Genomic DNA, 21029 nt, shown 5'->3' with positions numbered 1-21029 from the left:
ATTTCCAGAAAGTGACTGTGGAGTCAAAATAGTCACTACTCCTATAGATTATTTCACTGAGGGTTATAATTTCCAAAATGGAGTCACTTTATGGGGATTTCTACTGCTCTGGTTTTCTGCAATTTGGTCACATTAGGGCTTCTGCAAATGGTGTGTCCCATCTCCTCTGGGATCTGCTCCTGCGACGTCTGCTTCTGTCACCATGAGCCGCCTTATTCATCCTGCAGGTGGCGCTGGTGATGGAGGAGACGTCAGAACCAGAAGTTCTGGGCGGCGCAGGCTCTTCGCAGCCACTAAGATTAGGGAGCCTGGGACCAGTAGTACCATCCAGTCTGGCAGTATGGTGTGTGTGTGCTCTCCAGCTGGAGTAATCTGCTCCCTGCTTCAGCCAATTGGAAAGCACCGTACCCTACTAAAGCTGGAAGCATATTGCCGGAAGCTGCCAGATACAGCCTTGTTCTCCTCTGGTTCAGTCCTCTGTGCTCAGCTCCCGGCTTGTGTATTTGTTTCCTGTTGTGATCTCGGCCCGTTTACTGACTACTCTTGTGTCTTCTGATTTTGTATTTTCTCTATCCTCTTGGTTCTGACCCGGCTACCTGACTATTCTTCTTCCCATCTCACACCACAGAACAGCAGGTAACACCGTGGCCCAAGCCTAGGGGGTCTCTGTGTAACTCCAGATCCATGTAGAGGGGTTAAAGGATGATGAGCAAGGCAAACCCTGGGATCTGGAAAATTGAGTATATAGCGCCAAGCCTGTTTCTGGTAGCCATCTTTTGAGCTGCCAGGTGACCATGAACAGCGCCCCCAATACATTGTGTCTGCGAACTATTCCAGCAAAATCTGCATTCAAATAGCTAAATGTCGCTCCTTCCCTTCTTAACCTGCCATGTGCCCAGACAGTAGTGTACAACCGTATATAGGGGATTGTCGGATTCAAGAGAAGTTGGAATATTATTTGTAAGGTCCATTTGTTTCCCATTATCCTTTGTGAAGAATTCCAAAGTTATCACCATATAAAGTGACACACGTCAGATTTGAAGAATGGGCCCAGATAGGAACACAAAACTGGCTGCAGGAAGGGGTTAAATCAGAGTATTTTGGGCACTAACTACTATAGTCAAAAACTGTGAGTATAGGCAATAACACATCTACTGAAATGATCAAACTCAACAGTCTCCATCAGTAAGTAGTGAGTAACTAGTGGTGAAACCTCTCTGGGGTAATTAGAGTATGGGGCTCAGTGGCTCTTGGCAATCTAAACTATCGTAAGGGACAATATTTTCTGTCAGATGAGTTTCAAGAAGAAATATTAGACTTCAAAGAGAACTTTTATAATAGTGCAGAGATGAGGCGTCTTAAATTTAGCTTAAAGATTAGTGATGAGCGAGTATGTTCTGTTAACCCTTTCGGCGAGCATGCTCGGGTGCTCACCGAGTATCTTCAGCGGTGCTCGGGCGTTATGTTTTCATCACTCAGTGCTCATGATTTGCGACAGTTTGACAGCTTTAATACATGTGAGGAATGCCTAAGAAACAGTCATTCTTAACATGTATTCAAGCTGTCAAACAGTCACAAATCATGAGCACTGAGTGACGAAAACATAACGCCCGAGCACAGCTGAAGATACTCGGGAAAACACCTGAGCATGCCCGTAAAGCTCGAGTAACGAGCATTCTCGCTCATCACTATTAAAGATATATCATGGCACAGGAGTAATTTTTTTTTGTTTAGTTTATCACAATCTGGTTTGAAGTTAGTCAGTTTTAACAGAAATTGAAAAGTCAGGATAAAGGGAAACTCTGCTGTTATTGTACAGAAATTCACACTTGGCCGTCACTGCACATTTAATGTTGTCGATCATAAAAGTGAAGTTTGGCCAGAAAGAGTGGACCTGGTCTTGTAGGGACCATATGAGCACCTTCAGCAGCACAGAAGGGAGAGAAGGAAGATTCATCCAATAAGATATCAGGGTTCTAGGAAGCCAACACCATCATTACCCTCCGCTTTCTCTTACAGGACCATCATAATATTTTTCTTCAAGTGATTTTCTGGCTTTGTGGTTTACAGATCTGGGCAGGTAACGTCTCTTAATCACAGGGAGTAGGTAGATCCTCCAGGTTGTAAGTTCTATGGAAAAGGGTTTCAATGCCCAAAATCATTTGAACAGTTTTGGGTGGGGGAGAATGTTGTGGTCTAGAGGCAAAATGGTGATCACACGATTGTGATACGGCCGGACTACACAACCGATAAAGCGGCCACAGCTGGTGACTGAGAAGAATCTGTGACTTCTCTGCATTTAGTGGTCAGTACTCACCTGGGTAGTCATATGTAGGAATCTCCTCTTTACACCACTCATCACCCTTTACATATGTCTCTGTAGTATTAATATGGGTCAGATCTTCACCCTGAAACAAATATTGTAAAAGTCACAGACAGATGGAGAAGTCACATCTATGATCAGCTCTAATCCTGCCATCTCCACCGCATATAATACTGGTGGATAAAACAAGACTGAACACAAGACCTTCACAGCCGTCTACACATCATAGAGGAGATCTCATGACATCTTCTCTGCATCTACCTGATGATCCTGAGGAACATTGGGATCTTCTTGTTTACAGTCCTGTGGAAGAAGAGGACGGGGACATCTCTCTGGTGTTGTCCTCTTACTGGATAGATCTGGAGGAAACACATACAGGGACTGAATTCTTTCTTTACATACAGATAATTATAGGCCGTGTGTATTTAGTCCTGTCTATTACCTGGTGATGTGAGGGGCTGGGGAACCTCCATCATGACGTCCTTGTACAGATCTTTGTGTCCTTCTAAATACTCCCACTCCTCCATGGAGAAATAGACAGCGACAACCTGACACCTTATGGGAACCTGACACATACAATGATACAGTCATCCCCCGATCCCTTCATAGTGCTATTGTATAATGTCCCAGCATTCCCAGCAGTGTCACCTCTCCAGTCAGCAGCTCAATCATTTTGTAGGTGAGATCTAGGATCTTCTGGTCATTGATGTCCTCATGTATCAGGGGGTGAGATGAAGGCCCTGAGTTTGGGCTGAGGGGTCTTTCCCATCCCTCAGACACATGGACCTGACAGCGCTCACTAGAGGTCTTCTTCACTACTGTGTAATCCTGGTTATGGAGAGAGACATTAATAAATCTCAGTACAGACATTTTCAGAGTCCTCACCTCTCCAGTTCTGCCCATCTGTTATTCCCATAGATAAGAATGATGTAATGTGACGTCATCAGAATCTCTCACCTCTCCAGTAAGCCGGAAGAGGATCTCTAGGGTGAGGTGTAATATCCTCTCCGCCATCTTGTCTCTATCCATATCCATCTTTCATGGGTTCATAAGGAAAATTCTCTTAAATAGAAGATCTTCACTGAGAGGATCCGATATTGTAGGGACCTGAATGAGAAGAAGATGAGCAGATGTAACGTCATAAAAATCCTGTGTGATAATACAATTACTGGAGATAATAAGGGGAAACATATGAGGAGATATATTATTTTACAGTATTTAGTTTTCTGCTTTACATCTACTAATAAAACCGATATATTTTAGGCCACAGACAACAAGCAGTTTCTTCCTTGGAGTCTGTAGCTGAACACGTTTCTCAAAGACTCATCTTCCATAACGCTAATTCTCGTCTCATTTACCGACACTACAATCGGCATTAGCAATACTGCAGGAGATATTCATTACACGTAACATGAGAAATAACTACTTCATGATGAGGATGACATCTTCATCTTCTACTACGGCTCTAGAAACATATTTAGCCAGATTTCTTCACTGACTACATCTCCACCAGCCGTCTATATGAATGTTTACCGTCTTCCCCGGACTGTAATCTTCTATCACGTTAGATCTCATGTCTAATTCACACACAGAAGTTTGAGGCTTTGATACACGGCAAGGTTTTTAATATTATACAGAGTAGGACTATTCCGAATAGGTTCACCTTGCCATGGTAGCTTTCATGCTATTTTTGATCAAAAACAGTGTTGCTAAGAACCCTATTTTATTTAAATGCACTTTTGCTTTTTATTTATTTACAGCAGGGTTTATGATCATTTTTCTTCTTATAGTTTTTTTTCTGATTTATGGCCATAGTAAACATGCATTTATGTGCTGCATGGATACCAACTTATACCAAGCTCAAATTCTGTGTTTTTTCACGGGCACCATAGTGGCCCTGTGGGCTGCTGATATGGATGATACACCCCTAACTATCCAACTATCATATGGTAAAAATCTCGTAGGTCCTGGATTTATTAGTATCTGCATGAAGAATGGGGCTAAGTGAGTATTTATTAAAGGGAATCCACTCCACCGACTACCCCACGGCCAGCAAGCATCAGAATCTTCACTGAATAAAAAGCCATTTCACAGCAAACAGACCTCTAATATGAGGCATTCAGGTACAGTACAGACCAAAAGTTTGGACACACCTTCTCATTTATAGATTTTTCTGTATTTTCATGACTATGAAAATTGTACATTCACACTGAAGGCATCAAAACTATGAATTAACACATGTGGAATTATATACTTAGCAAAAAAGTGTGAAACAACTGAAAATATGTCTTATATTCTAGGTTCTTAAAAGTAGCCACCTTTTGCTTTGATGACTTCTTTGCACACTCTTGGCATTCTCTTGATGAGCTTCAAGAGGTAGTCATCGGAAATGGTCTGCCAACAATCTTGAAGGAGTTCCCAGAGATGCTTAGCACTTGTTGGCCCTTTTGCCTTCACTCTGCGGTCCAGCTCACCCCAAACCATCTCGATTGGGTTCAGGTCTGGTGACTGTGGAGGCCAGGTCATCTGGCGTAGCACCCCATCACTCTCCTTCTTGGTCAAATAGCCCTTACACAGCCTAGAGGTGTGTTTGGGGTCATTGTCCTGTTGAAAAATAAATGATGGTCCTACTAAAAACAAACCGGATGGAACAGCATGCCACTGCAAGATGCTGTGGTAGCCATGCTGGTTCAGTATTCCTTCAATTTTGAATAAATCCCCAACAGTGTCACCAGCGTCGGGTTCACCTTTTCTGCGTCACACAAAGACACGGTGGTTGGAACCAAAGATCTCAAATTTGGACTCATCAGACCAAAGCACAGATTTCCACTGGTCTAATGTCCATTCCTTGTGTTCTTTAGCCCAAACAAGTCTCTTCTGCTTGTTGCCTGTCCTTAGCAGTGGTTTCCTAGCAGCTATTTTACCATGAAGGCCTGCTGCACAAAGTCTCCTCTTAACAGTTGTTGAAGAGATGTGTCTGCTGCTAGAACTCTGTGTGGCATTGACCTGGTCTCTAATCTGAGCTGCTGTTAACCTGCGATTTCTGAGGCTGGTGACTCGGATAAACTTATCCTCAGAAGCAGAGGTGACTCTTGGTCTTCCTTTCCTGGGGCAGTCCTCATGTGAGCCAGTTTCTTTGTAGCACTTGATGGTTTTTGCAACTGCACTTGGGGACACTTTCAAAGTTTTCCAAATTTTTCGCACTGACTGACCTTCATTTCTTAAAGTAATGATGGCCACTCGTTTTTCTTTACTTAGAATTTGTATTATGGCAAGAAAAAAGCAGCTAACAGTCTATTCAGTAGGAATATCAGCTGTGTATCCACCAGACTTCTGCACAACACAATTGATGGTCCCAACTCCATTTATAAGGCAAGAAATCCCACTTATTAAACCTGACAGGGCACACCTGTGAAGTGAAAACCATTTCCGGTGACTACCTCTTTAAGCTCATCAAGAGAATGCCAAGAGTGTGCAAACCAGTCATCAAAGCAAAAGGTGGCTACTTTGAAGAACCTAGAATATAAGACATATTTCAGTTGTTTCACACTTTTTTTGTTAAGTATATAATTCTACATGTGTTAATTCATAGTTTTGATGCCTTCAATGTGAATGTACAATTTTCATAGTTATGAAAATACAGAAAAATCTTTAAATGAGAAGGTGTGTCCAAACTTTTGGTCTGTACTGTATGTATAGATTCACATTTCTATTACTTGTATGCCAATATTAGAGGTCAGATAAGTCCCAGGGGGTGATAGATTCCCTTTAATCGGCCATGGGGTAATCATAAAACCAGATATGTATCAAAGTATTGTAAGGTGGCTAATGGTTGCGTAGTCGATGGGAGATATGTGTCACAGAGATGGCTGGTCTCTGTGATGTAACTCGGAGTGTTTCTCTAGGGCACATAAGCACTAAGAGGATCGTTTGGTGCACCTGGGAGATGGGTTACGGGTAGCTAGGAGAGAATGGGCAGGTCCAGCTACCCACATACCTCACCTCTGGGTGTGGTTAACAGCCTATAAAATGGAGGCTGTTGTTTGGCACATGGTTTGTGTGTTTGGACAGAGAAGGCCTCCTGTGTATGTTTGTCTTCAGACCAAGCCAGGACACTAGACGCTACCCCAGCTTGTGTACCACACAAGCCTGACTGAGCAGAGACCTGCTAAGGACATTTACTTTGTTTGCCTGATCTAAAGGCTATTTTCTTTTCTGTTTGGCTTCTGGGTTTATGAAGCAATAAACCCACATGAACTTTTAAAGGAACATGCCTCCTGTTTTCCTCCCATCGCCACCCAAGTGAGTAAAACCTCTACAATTGGTGTTAGAGGTGCGAGCAATGTTCCCAGCAGAGACGCGTGACTGCTACAGGATGGACTGCATGCCCTGGGTGAAGTCTGTCGCAAGCCAGCAAGCATCCCCAACAGGCTGTTACAGCAGATCCAGCAGCACTAGCAGGAACAATGGCAGCAGATGCAGCTTCTGGCAACTGCCATCCAGGGCATGATGAGTGCTCCAACCCCAGGTCCGACTGATGACTCCCATGTCCGGAAGGCGGTATAACGGGCTTTGCAGAAAATGACCCCGGGGGAAGACGTTGAGGCCTTCCTGACGGTGTTTGAAAGGGTCGCTGAGAGGGAGGAATTTCCGCAAGAGCAGTGGACAAAGGTACTGGCGCCATACTTGACGGGAGAGCCCCAGAACTACGCCTAGTAGGCTTACTATGATTTTGCTTTGCAGGACACCCTATTTAGCTTTGCATAGTACGTCCTATTTAGCTTTGCATAGTACACCCAAAAGGTGTACTATGATTTAGCTTTGCAGGATGCCAAAGAGTATGGCAAGCTAAAAACTGAGATTCTCGCGCGCTTGGGGGTGACAATGACTATCAGGGAACAGCTGGTTCGTATCACCGGAACAAACCACCTCGCTCCCAAATGTTTGACCTGTTGCACCTGGTCCAGAAGTGACTGCAGCTGGAGTCCTCAATGCCTGCGCAGATGGTAGAGTGGATGGTGATGGACCGGTTTGTGCACTCCCTGCCGAGGCCCATACAGCCTTGGGTTGCCCAGGGTGACAAGGTCCAAAGGGACGAGGGAGGTGGTGCCCAAGGTCCTTAAGGGTGATGTTGTTTGCTGGAGGTGCCACGGTCCAGGCCATATAGCCACCTGTTGTCCCCTGACCCTTGAGCCGATGGACTGCAGTATAGGACACAGTTGTTCATATTAAGTTTATCCAGCCAGCAGTGTGAACTGTCCACCCAGCGAGGGGCCACAAGCATGTCCCGTGAAGGTGAATGGATGGGAGGTAACAGCACTACTAGACTCGGGGAGGGAAAAAAGTCGGCGTTCGGTGCATTCATAGTGATGCTAAGGACAACCCATGGCCAGAGTGGACATTGAAACGGCCCACGGTACGGAGTCTCACAAGGTCGGCATCATTCTGGACTTGTTGCACCCTATTATTATAGGCTGGGACTTTTGTATGCTTTGGGATCTGTGGGGGAAGGGTTCTGGGTTCGCTGGCTCAGATAAGAAAACAGTTAATCCTAATGAGGTATCACCACACCCAGAGTCAGACAGGTTTCCCTTTTGTGTCCTTGTGGGGGATGAGGAGGTGGTGCCCCCTGTGTCTGCCATTCCGGAGTTAGGGGTGACCAGCGAGAATTTTGGGTCTGCCAAACATAGGGACCTAGCTCTGAAGGAAGCCTTTAATAATGTCACTGTTATAAATGGGGTTGCACAGGAGCTGAGGGTAACACAAGGTTTCCCCATTTTATGATGAGTGGGGAGTTGTTGTACCAGGTCAAGAAAGTGAGGGAGGAGCGTGCAGAGCAGTTAATAGTGCTGGGCCCGTTTAGACGGAAGGTGTTGGACATGGTCCATTCACATGTCTTGGGGGGACATCTGGGAGTGGAAAAAATACAGGAACAGATCATGCAAAGGTTCTATTGGCCTGGATGTCACCGGGAAATATTTAAGTATTGCAGGTCTTGTCCTACGTGCCAGTTAACCGCCCCCACCTCTCACTTTCAAAGTCCCCTCGTGCCATTGCCCATTATTGAAGTGCAGTTTGAAAGAATTGCTATGGACTTGGTCGGTCCCCTGGTTGAATCTGCTCGTGGGCATCAATATATATATTGGTTATCCTGGTCTATGCCACACGCTATCCTGAAGCGATTCCACTGAGAAACTCATCCGCAAAGAGTCTAGCCCGTGAGTTGGTCCATGTCTTTTCATGAACAGGCTTACCAAAAGGGAGATACTCACCGACCAGGGAACTCCCTCTATGAGTAAGGTGATGAGGGAGTTATGCAAAGCCCTTCAAATCTCCCAACTGAGGACTTCAGTATACCATCCTCAGACAGATGGCCTAGTCGAAAGGTTTAACAAGAATCTGAAGAGTATGCTGAGGAAGGCCATAGAAGGGGATGGAAGAGACTGGGACTGTCTCCTACCTTATCGGTTGTTCTCTAACCGAGAGGTTTCACAGGCCTCTACGGGGTTCCCGCCATTCAAACTCCTGTATGGCCTACATTCGCGGGGTTACCTGGATGTCACAAAGGAAACCTGGGAAGCCGAGGTCACGCCCCACAAGAGAGTCATCGAGCACGTTGCTCTGATGCAGGAGAGGATTGCGAAGGTGATGCCCATTGTAAAAGAACATCTCCTCCAGGCACAAGAAGCTCATGCCAGAGTCTACAACCAGTTAGCCAGAGTGAGGCAATTCAATCCAGGAGACCGAGTCCTCGTGCTAATTCCTACGATGGAAAGCAAGTTCTTGGCCTAGTGGCAAGGGCCGTATGAAGTGGTGGAAAAAGTGGGTGAAGTGAACTACAAGGTTCATCAACCGGGACGATGTAAGGCGTACCAGATATACCACGTCAACCTCATCAAGCCGTGGCAAGATAGAGAGGCTGTGGAAGCTCCATGCTTGCTGGGCAAGCCAGAAGGTGACGTTGGAAGAGTCGCAATAGCGGAAACGCTAACGAAGGCCCAGAAACAACAGTGTCGGGAGTTGATACAGAAGAACAGGGATCTGTTCTCGGAATTGCCGGGACGCACAAGTGTCATAGAACACGAGTTTCTGACGGAGCCTCATGTGCGGGTAAACTTGAAGCCCTATCAGATACCTGAGGCCCGACGAGAGTTGATCTCCAAAGAGGTAGCTTGTATGCTGAAGCTCGGTGTCATTGAAGAATCCAAGAGCGATTGGTCAAGCCCGATCGTCTTGGTCCCAAATCCCGATGGTGAGTGGAGATTCTGAAATGACTATCGGAAGTTGAATGAGGTCTCCAAATTTGACGCATATCCCATGCCACGCGTTGATCAGCTGATAGAGAGGCTTGGGCCAGCAAGGCACATAACCACCTTGGATATGACGAAGAGATATTGGCAGATGGAAAGGGAAAAGAAAAAACCAGCTCACCTCCATGAACCAGCTGGGTGTCTCCAGGATCCGTGATCAGCGCTGCTGCTTGCGCTCAGTAGACAGGTAATAGAAATGAGGATGATCCAGCTCCACAGACTCCAATGGTAAAAACAAATGTCTTTTATTTAGAATTTTTTTAAAAAAATATCCAGATGGCGATAATGTAACTCCAGCTGGTAGAAGAACAATATTAGAAGGGAAACACAGGGGCACCAAGGAGCGGTGCGCTACCAGACCAATATTGGCAGATCCCTATGGCATAGGTAGCCAAAGAGAAGACTGCGTTTTCTACACTTGACGGATGCTTCCAGTATGTCCAGATGCCGTTTGGACTGCAGGGGGCCCCTGCAACCTTCCAGAGAGCCATGGATCGCATCCTTGCATCCCATAAGAAATATGGCGCAACATACCTGGACGATATTATTATCTTCAGTCCAGACTGGGAGAGTCATCTGGAAAGAATCCAGACTGTGTTTGATGCTCTGAGGAAGGTGGGGTTTTCAATAAACCAGAAGAAATGTGGCATGGGGAAAGAAGAAGCCAAGTACCTCGGATATGTAGTGGGTAGAGGCGAGATAAAACCCCAAATTACTAAAGTAGAAGCAATCCAAAATTGGCATAGACTGCTGTCGAAAAAGCAAGACAGAGCCTTCCTGGGAATCGTGGGATACTACAGGAAATTCATCCCAAACTTCACCATGATGGCCGCACCCCAGACGGACCTCCTTAAAGGGACAAAATCAGCCATGGCCAAGTGGACTGCAGAGGCGGAGACGGCCTTTCAAGAGATGAAACTGGCTCTGTGTAGGCAACCGGTCCTGGTTGCCCCGGACTTCAAGAAAGAGTTTATACTCCAGACAGATGCCTCAGATGTCGGTTTAGGAGCAGTCCTTTCCCAGGAGATACACGGGGAGGAGTACCCTGTCCTCTGAGTAGAAAGCTGTCCTCCTGCGAGAAAAATTATTCGGTCATAGAGAAGGAATGCTTGGCCATAAAGTGGGCGGTGGACACTTTACGGTACTATCTGTTAGGTCGAAAATTTAGATTAGCATCCGACTATGCCCCACTCGGATGGATGAGGGGTCAACCTCTGTTTTTTAGCCCTACAGGACTTCTACTTCCATGTAGAACATAGAGCATGGAAGCTACATGGTAATGCCCATGCCCTCTCGAGAATCCCCTGTCTGGCAGTAGAAGATGCCAAGCCCCATGGCTTTAGGGTAGATATGTAAGGTGGGCGGGTCCAGCTACCAACATACCTCACCTCTGGGTGTGGTTAATAGCCTATAAAATGAAGGCTGTTGTTTGGCACATGGTCTGTGTGTTTGGAGGTAGACGGCCTCCTGTGTATGTTTGTCTTCAGACCAAGCCAGGACACTGGACGCTACCCCAGCTGTGTGCCGCACAAGCCTGGCTGAGCAGAGACATGCTAAGGACATTTACTTTGTTTGCCTGATCTAAAGGCTATTTGTTTTTCTGTTTGGCTTCTGGATTTATGAAGCAATAAACCCACATGAACTTTTAAATGAACATGCCTCCTGTTTTCCTCCCGTTGTGCCCAAGAAAGTAAAACCCCTACAATATGTATAAAGGAAAGGGTATGGTACTCAGAGAATGTTTCAATAATCCGCCTCAAAGCGTTTCCCCAACAGGTTCATTAGGAGGCTTGATACAGGGATGATAATTCATGATGTTCAGCATAGTGTGCCTAATAGCCAGGTGTCCATGTTTAAATATCACATTTCATCCAAAACCCCAGATTAGGAGACCCATTCCCATTCCTAGAGGTGAATTGTCACAGGATATACTGTACCGCGCCTACGCTACTTCTCATGAGCAAGAGGTTCGATAATGTCCATCTCCTAGTGTGCATGTCCGGAAGTGACGTGCTTTACGCTGAAACGCCAGATAAATTGATTGCCTCCGCATCACTCGTACCTGTGACTGCGCGTGCCCGCAGTTATCATTCCACGACAGAGCACATCTAGGATCATTGTCGACAAATGCGCATGGCCAGATGTCTGCGTTCCACGCTGGAGCGCATATGGTATTGGATTGCATTCCACCAACAGAAAAATCCTCTCTGAGATCAGTTTCATGGGAGACTAAAAACAAGTATTGCACATCCTCCCATCATGCAATAGGCATGTAGATCTACTTTATCACTACAAAAAAATATGGGATGGTGGCCCACAGTATATTCCTAGATGGTCATATTTGACCCCTATTGCATAATTAGAGATACACAAGGATCACCACACTTGTTAGTTACTAAACAGTATAAGTGGGATATAACTGATAAGAAATAATTCTGATATAGAAGCTCAGATCTCTTGATGAAGTAAAACAATATGTGAACCTCATTCACAGAGAACTGAATAGCAATGGGTAGAGTATAAAATCCAAAAATGTAATCCAGATTGGGGCTGTATTCATACAAAACAAGCATAGTAAATCTGCTTATTCAGTCCCTTAGGGGCTCTCGTGAATCCAGTTTGGAAATCCACTCACTTTCCTTTATGAGGATACATCTATTGAGATCACCCCCTCTCACATTGGGTTTAACCACCTCAACGATGCAAAAGGAGATGTCTCTTGTTTCACCTCAATGTGCACTGTTCATGTGTCTCACTAATGGGGTGTCCCGACCATGGCGTATTTCGCCCAAATGCCACCCCACACTCCTCCTAGACTGCCTATTGGTCGTGCATACATAATCTAGGAGGAAGGTGCATGTGGCCACATATACAAGTCCTGAGGTTTTACAGTTGGAATAATCCCTCTGGAAAAAGGTTTCATCTGTAGAGGAACTTGAGAAAGATTTAGATGGTGTCATCCAATTACATGTACAACTTTCTACACATCTAAAGAAACCACAGATTCTTCTATCTAGCCATGTCCCCTAGGGTGCAGGTTTTTATAGAAACTATGCACTAAACGGTCCCTAATTGACCAACCCTTTCTGAAAGTTATTGTGGGAGTAGATCCCACAGCACCCTCAGGTCCAGGTTGGCCACAAGTACATCCTAGTGTTTTCTGAAGATATTAAAGATAAGGTCACTGATTGTCACAAGTTTCTATTACTTGTGTTATCCCATCTTTTTCTTGGTCTCTTGGTTAGGTATGGAGGAATGTCTGTCTATCCTGTTTTTCTGTAAACAATCGTGCGGAATCCAAAATGTACTGTGGGTACCTTTTTCCTTGAATCTGGTGTTTATGTCTATTGCCTCTTTATTAATATCTGTGACATTAGAGCAGTTTCTTCTCAACTGTAAAAATTGGCCCTTGGATATTGCTTGTTTTTTTTTTTTTAGGAGGATGGGGTGGTTGCTATTCCACTTTAATAGTTTATGGTAGATGAGTGTCCCTAGGGTCCCATCCAGGGCTGTGGAGTCAAAGTCGTGGAGTCGGTGCCCATTTTGATGGAGTCGGAGTCGGCATAAAATGGACCGACTCCTAAAATAAATAAATTGGGTACAGTAGTACAATGTAGTTTGTGAGGAATATTTTTTCATAAGAATTTGGGAAAGTTATGAAATGTCCTATAAATGTCTGTCCTATTCCTGATCTAAGGGTCTAGACTTTTAGCTGAGAAAAATGTGTCCTACTGTAAATTTATGAGCCATGTATGAGGAAGTCGGTGTCATGAAAATTGAGGAGTAGGAGTCGAAGGTTTGGCTTACCGACTTCACAACCCTGGCTCACATCCCGTACTTTCTGGATTAGTATATCCAGGAAAGGCAACTGGTAATAATTAAACTGATATAAATCTAAGGCCCCACTCTATAGATATTGAGTTCCCTGACAAACTCAAGAAATTGTTCACTCGTCCTTGACCAGATGATAAAAATGTTGTCAATATATCTATCCCATGCCCCAATATATGATTGCCACCACTTATGATCATCCCTGAATATTGTGGTTTCCTCCCACCAGCCCAGGAATAAGTTATCAGATGAGGGGGTACAGGGGCTCCCCATTGCAGTACCCCTGAGCTCGGGTAAGTACTTCCTGTCAAAAAGAAAGACGTTACGAGTAAGAGTGAATTTTAGAAGATCGTCCATGAAGTCATTATGTCTGCTACACTCTATTGATCTTGATTTCAATAAACGTCTTACTCCTCTAATATCATCCTCATGCAGTATATTACTGTACAAAGCCTTGATATCTAGTAAGGCTTGCTCCCCTACATGCCTGTATACATGCTCGAGGGTATACATGTAGGGGAGCAGGCAAAGGGAGAACCACTGTCCGGAAGGAGTATTCCAACTGTAAAACCTCAGGACTTATTCCAACTTCAGGACCTCAGCCGGTACTGTGGGAACATTATACTGTGTGTGGGGGGATGGTGGTACTGTAGGAACATTACTCTGTGTGGGGGCATCATACATCCAGCATAATGGTACGTGACCCAACTTTTCCATCCTGATTTCCATGCAGCCTTCTCTGTACCTCTCTGCTCCTATTTACTAATGGTATGTTCTTCAAGTTACACCAGCTACCCCCCACTTTCATTTATGACCTTGTTTACTTAGCCTTTGAGTATCCAGCATCTGGTTCAGCCTTAATCAGTTGATCAAGATGAGCACAGACCACTCCCCTCTGGTTCACAGCTGAATGCATTCTGTTACAAATATATTGTGGGCCAGGAGTCTGTGTCCATTACCTTAAGTGTGGCCATTGCTTAAGTGTGAGAAATATGAATTAGTTCTGAATTGAACCTGAAGTGAACTGAAGGTAACTGGATACTAAGTCACAGTAAACAATGTTTGTGTTTTGTTTTCACTCTCACCCCCTTAATCCTTCACCTTTTCCAACCACCCCTAATCCCTACACCTAGTAATGAACTCTTCATCTCTCCCTTCATTCTCCCCACCCATCTCACCTCCTCCTCAGAGCTATTCCTCAACATACAATCCTTTGTCTAAAAACACAGACAGCCACCTCATGCCCTCTCCTGCTCCCACCTACTAACGCTTTCTCTGGTCCTCCTCACTGCCGGCGACATCTCTCCACATCCCGGCCCTCCTCACCACATCCCCACAGCCACTTCCACCTCATACCTACGATCTATCCCAAACTCTCATAACCCTTCTAACCTTATACCCATCTGCCCAGCCCCCGTAACAGGAGCTCTATGGAACGCCCGCTCCGTCTGCAACAAACTTTCCTACATTCACAACCTCTTCATCACTAACAAGCTTTCCTTCCTCGGCATCACTGAAACCTGGCTCACCCCCTCCGACACGGCCTCTCCTGCTGCACTTTCGTACGGCGGATTCCACCTCTCCCATACCCCCCGCCCCACCGGCAAGCACGGTGGAGGAATAGGTTTCCTCCTCTCAGATAACTGCTCCTTCACCCATATCCCACTGCCACCCTCAATTACTCTCCCCTCTTTTGAAGTGCACTGCGTGCGCATCTACTCCCCCTCCAACTGGCTGTCATCTACCGCCCCCCAGGATCAGCCACCACTTTCTTTGACCACTTCACCACTTGGCTACTTCATTTCCTCTCCGTTGACATCCCCACTATCCTCATGGGCGACTTCAACATCCCCATTGACACTTCCCTCTCAGCTGCCTCTAAGCTTCTATCCCTCACTTCCTCCTTCGGTCTTACTCAGTGGTCTTCCACACCCACCCACAAAGACGGACACACACTGGACCTCATCTTCACCCGCCTCTGTTCCCTATCTAACCTCTCTAACTCACTTCTCCCTCTCTCTGACCACAACCTACTTACATTCTCTAGCCTCTCCTCTCCAGGGCAACAATCCCCACTCCACAAACTTGCATACCCTCGCAGAAATTTTAAACACTTTGACCTACATTCACTCTCTGAATCCCTCCTCCCTCTCACAGACATTAGGTCCTTACATGATGCAGATGTTGATGCCACTTTATACAACACCACAACAGCTGCAGCTCTCTATTCAGTAGTCTCCCTCACACATACCAAAGCTCGCACAATCAACAGACAACCCTGGCACACCAGCCTAACTAAAGGACTGCGACGGGCCTCCAGGGTTGCTGAGCGTAGATGGAAAAGGTCCCACTCCAATGAGCACTTCATCGCATTCAAACAGTCCCTCACTACCTTCAAGTCCACACTCACTGCAGCAAAACAAACATACTTCTCATCTCTCATATCCTCCCTGTCTCACAACCCCAAACAACTATTCAACACCTTCAATTCTCTCCTCCGTCCCCCAGTGCCTCCTCCCTCTCCTCTTATTTCAGCCGAAGACTTTGCCTCATTCTTCAAACAGAAGATTGACACCGTCAGACAAAGCTTTTGCCTAAAGCCCCCAGAGCCCCTTCCCACACCTACTCAACCCTCCTCCTCCAAAACCACATTCTCCACCATTACCGAAGATCAACTTTCCTCTTTACTCTCTAAATCACACCTCACCACCTGTAAACTTAACCCAATACCGTCCCACCTCATCCCAAACCTTACCACTATCTTCATCCCAGCCCTAGCCCACCTCTTCAACCTGTCACTAACAACTGGTGTCTTCCCCTCATGCTTCAAACATGCCTCAATCACACCAATCCTCAAGTAGCCCTCCCTTGACCCATCCTCTCTGTCTAGCTATTGCCCCATATCACCTCTCCCCTATGCCTCAAAACTACTGGAACAACATGTCCATTCTGAGCTGTCCTCCCACCTCTCCTCCTGCTCCCTCTTCGGCCGCCTACAATCTGGTTTCCGACCGCACCATTCTACTGAAACTGCACTGACCAAAGTCACCAACAACCTACTAACCGCCAAATCTAAGCGACACTACTCTGTCCTCCTCCTCCTAGACCTGTCATCTGCCTTCGACACAGTGGACCATTCCCTCTTACTACAAACTCTCTTGTAACATACCTGGCGGCGTCCTTGCATGGTGGTCCATCTCCCACTGTGCAAGAGCGCGCACTTGATCTCCAGTCCAGAATGTCTCTCTGGCTTCCCTCCATTCTGTCTGTTTGTGTCTGTTTCTGCTGCTTAAGGGCGGCGCCCGATCACTTCCTGCTTTTTGTACCTGCTGTGGGTCACACCCCTTGTGCGTCCTCAGCCTATTGCTGTCTGTCACCTGGTATATAGCTCAGCTGCTCCAATCAATCCCTGCCTGAGCATAGTGTTTCATTCAGTGTGTGCTTGCACTCTGAAGGTGCCAGGTCCCGTTCTGTGTTCTCTTGTCTGCCTATCCTGGAGGCTGTATTTCCAGGCCTGTCTGAACACGCTCCTAGCCTGTTCCTCCCGCCTTCTAGGGGCCGATTACCTAGACCCGCTCCTGTATCTTGTCTGTCCTGTCTGAACACGCTCCTTGCCTGTTCGTCCCGCCTCTCTGGGGGCAGTATTCCCAGACCCGCTCCTGTATCCCGCTGCAGTGTCGGTCTCCTCCGTACACTCAGTTCCAGTCTGAACTCTCTCCTATCCTTTACCTGTTTTGCCTCTATGTCCGTTCCCTTCCTTTTTCTGCAGAGTCTGAACTCGTACCTAACTCCTGCTTGTTGTCTCTGTACTCCCGTTTGTGAGTTTGTGGTCCACTCGCTACTTCACTGCAAGTACCCTGTGGGTATCTGGCTCTGCCTTTCTCTTCCTGTCTGTTCCGTGTGAACAGAGCCCTGTCCCCCCTGCTCTGACTCCTTTGCTCACCGCTCCGGCGGTTCTAGCCTGCTCTGACTCCTTTGCTCACCGCTCCGGCGGTTCTAGCCTGCTCTGGCTCCTTTGCTCGCTGCTCCGGCAGCCTTGCTCCGCTCTGACCCTTTTGCTCACTGCTCCGGCAGTCTTGCTCCACTCTTGCTCACCGCTCCAGGCGGCCTCGTCCTGCTTTACTCTTGCTCACTGCTCCGGCAGTCTCGCTCACCTCTCTGGGCGGCCTCACTCTGCTGTGTTTGTCCGCCACATCTGTGGTTCTGTTCCTGAGTCCCAATGTGTACTGGGTCCTATCCCGCCAGTGTCCCTACCTGCTAGTGCCTCCCTGTCTGCACTCTAGCTGTGCTTGCCTGTACCCCTCTGCCTGTATTGTTCCTGAGTCCCAGTGTGTACTGGGTCCTATCCCGCCTGTGTTCCTACCTGCTAGTGCCTCCCTGTCTGCACTCTAGCTGTGCTTGCCTGTACCCCCCTGCCTGCATACCCGCCTGCCTGCATCCCAGTCGAGCCAGCCTATACCCACCAGTCTGTGTGCCAGCCTACCAGTCTGTTCCTGTATTCCCCTGTGTGGGTCAACAGCCGTGTCCGGGGTCTGTCCTGGAGTAGCACCTGGTCCCTCTGCTCGGTTCCTCCTTGGTGCACTGGCGTCGTATGCCATCGTGCGACCCTGGTCGGATCGGGTGAATACCTAGTTACGCCCCTCCAGGCATTCACTCTCCGGCACGGTCCAGTGGAATCACTACAATCACACGCACACGCCGCTCAGCCCGGGCGTGTGCATTACAGCATGCTCAGGCCATGGTTCCCGTTGAGCCCCACGGCCTTCGCTCTCTGAGAAGTTTTCCAGCGAATACATGCATTAAAATAAATAAATAATTTTTTTTTTCTTAGCTGAGTTCCAGGCGAATTACGCACCTGTCCAGATGGATCTATCTGCTCTCGTTCCTGCGGATCCGCCACGTTACTATGGGGATCCAAGACAAAGTCGTGCATTTGTGGAGCAATGCATGCTACACTTCAAGTTCTACCCTCTATGTTTTCCCACCGATCGGGTTAAGGTGGCATTCATTATGTCTTACCTAGCGGGTGATGCCTTGGAATGGATCAACCCCCTATTTGAAACACAGGATCCGATCCTCCTGGACCTAATGGCCTTCCTGGTGGCCTTTCTAATGGTCTTCAATGATCCTAACCCGGAGGCTCCTGCTGAAGCTTCACTTCCCAATATCCCGGAGCAGCCCCGATGGGTAATGTGTGTGGGTAGCGCAATAGTCCTCCAGCCCAATGAGACTACTGCCCACCCAGAATCCTCACAGGGTGACTACGCTTTCCGGAATATTTCTCCCAACCTCAAGAGGCAGTCCAGACGTGCTAGACGTAGAGGCAAGCCGTCACGCCAGGGTCTGTCCTCCCTGAGACCTCCTGACCCCAACCTTGAAGTCCCTACTGAAGCTTCATCTCCCTGTATCCCGGAGAAGCCCCAACGGGTAATGTGCGTGGGTAGTGCACCAGTTCTCCTGCCCGAAGAGACTTCTGCCCATCCAGACTCCACACAGGAGAACTTCCTGCACCCGGCATCAGATGCTTCACCCACTTTAACCGGTGTGCATGTCCAAGGATGCTCCAAAGCTGTGGTTACCTCAGAGTCTGTGCACCTCTACTACCTGGCGGAGGATCCCCTGTTGCCTCCTGAATCCTCCGGGATACCACTCGCTGACAAATGGAGAGAGACTTCTCTACACCCGGTACTCGATACTTTGTCCGCTTCGTCCTGTGAGCCTGACAATGGGTACCCCAAAGTGGTAGTTACCACCGAGTCTCTACACCCCTCCAACCAGGTGGAGGACCTCCAGTTGTCTCCAGAACCCTTCGGGGTGCTGCCTGGTAGCGAAAGGACAGAGACTCTCCTATACTCTGCACCTGATACCTCGCTCGCTTCGTCCAGTGAGTCCAACCTAGTGTACTCCGAAGCAGAGGTTACTCCCGAGTCTCTACACCACTCCGACCAGGCGGAGGACCTCCAGTTGTCTCCAGAACCCTTCGGGGTGCTACCTGGTAGCGAAAGGACAGAGACTCTCCTATACTCTGTACCTGATACCTCGCTCGCTTCGTCCACTGAGTCCAACCTAGTGTACTCCGAAGCAGAGGTTACTCCCGAGTCTCTACACCCCTCCGACCAGGCGGAGGACCTCCAGTTGTCTCCAGAACCCTTCGGGGTGCCACCTGGTGGTGAATGGACAGAGACTCTCCTATATCCTGGATCTGATACCTCGCTTGCTTCGTCCAGTGAGTCCGACCTAGTGTACTCTGAAGCAGAGGTTACCCATGAGTCTCTACACCCCTCTGACCAGGCGGAGGACCTTCAGTTGTCTCCAGAACCCTTCGGGGTGCCACCTGGTGGTGAATGGACAGAGACTTTCCTATACTCGGTACCCGATACCTCGCCTGCTTCGTCCAGTGAGTCCGACCTAGTGTACTCTGAAGCAGATGTTTTCTCTGAGCCTCTGCACTCTTCTGACCCAGCGGAGGACCTCCAGTTATTTCCTGAATCCTCCGGGGTACCACCAGATAACAAAGAGACAGTGACTTTTCCTCATTATGTACCTGATAACCCGTCTATTTCTTCCTGTGAGCTTGACAAGATGTACCTCGAAGCAGAGATTACCCCCAAGTCTCTGTCCCCCTCCAACCCGGTGAAGGACTTCCAGTTGTCTCCTGTACCCTCTGGGGTGCCACCTGAAAATATGTGGAGAGAGACTTCCTTGTGTGCTGTTCCTGGTACTCCACCCATTTCGTCTGTTGCTGAGGATGGCTGGATAGGAGGTAGCATCCTAGCTAACCAGATGGGATCAGTTTTTCCTGTGGACAGTGGAAGTGATCTCCTTGAAGTGAACGACTGGTCCTCGAATTCCCTGCAGAAGATTCTGGCAGGCCTGAAGAAGAGGGGGCGTAAGGGGGGGTACTGTAACATACCTGGCGGCGTCCTTGCATGGCGGTCCATCTCCCACTGTGCAAGAGCGCGCACTTGATCTCCAGTCCAGAATGTCTCTCTGGCTTCCCTCCATGCTGTCTGTTTGTGTCTGTTTCTGCTGCTTAAGGGCGGCGCCCGATCACTTCCTGCTTTTTGTACCTGCTGTGGGTCACACCCCTTGTGCGTCCTCAGCCTATTGCTGTCTGTCACCTGGTATATAGCTCAGCTGCTCCAATCAATCCCTGCCTGAGCATAGTGTTTCATTCAGTGTGTGCTTGCACTCTGAAGGTGCCAGGTCCCGTTCTGTGTTCTCTTGTCTGCCTATCCTGGAGGCTGTATTTCCAGGCCTGTCTGAACACGCTCCTAGCCTGTTCCTCCCGCCTTCTAGGGGCCGATTACCTAGACCCGCTCTGTATCTTGTCTGTCCTGTCTGAACACGCTCCTAGCCTGTTCCTCCCGCCTTCTAGGGGCCGATTACCTAGACCTGCTCCTGTATCTTGTCTGTCCTGTCTGAACACGCTCCTTGCCTGTTTGTCCCGCCTCTCTGGGGGCAGTATTCCCAGACCCGCTCCTGTATCCCGCTGCAGTGTCGGTCTCCTCCGTACACTCAGTTCCAGTCTGAACTCTCTCCTATCCTTTACCTGTTTTGCCTCT

The 21029-nt window shown here is 47.7% G+C and overlaps 1 protein-coding gene across 1 annotated transcript in view; it reads right to left on the bottom strand.

Moving 5' to 3' along the window:
- Positions 1–1556: 1556 nt before the first annotated feature.
- The window catches only part of LOC141206990 (gastrula zinc finger protein XlCGF66.1-like), an 82057-nt gene continuing 62584 nt past the window's right edge, over positions 1557–21029 (bottom strand). The window contains exons 2-5 of the mRNA XM_073664348.1: positions 3281–3430; positions 2972–3151; positions 2766–2889; positions 1557–1561 (exon numbers count right to left, since the gene is read on the bottom strand). Coding sequence (XP_073520449.1) covers positions 1557–1561; positions 2766–2889; positions 2972–3151; positions 3281–3358 — 387 coding nt within the window. The 5' untranslated portion in view covers positions 3359–3430. The remainder of the gene's footprint in view (positions 1562–2765; positions 2890–2971; positions 3152–3280; positions 3431–21029) is intronic.

The sequence above is a fragment of the Phyllobates terribilis genome, unplaced genomic scaffold, assembly GCF_046119375.1.
Source record: "Phyllobates terribilis strain yellow unplaced genomic scaffold, ASM4611937v1 Scaffold_156__1_contigs__length_4398808, whole genome shotgun sequence".
Classification (NCBI taxonomy): domain Eukaryota; kingdom Metazoa; phylum Chordata; class Amphibia; order Anura; family Dendrobatidae; genus Phyllobates; species Phyllobates terribilis.
Note: the sequence above shows the minus strand (reverse complement) of the source record. Positions and strands in the feature narration are given on the sequence as shown.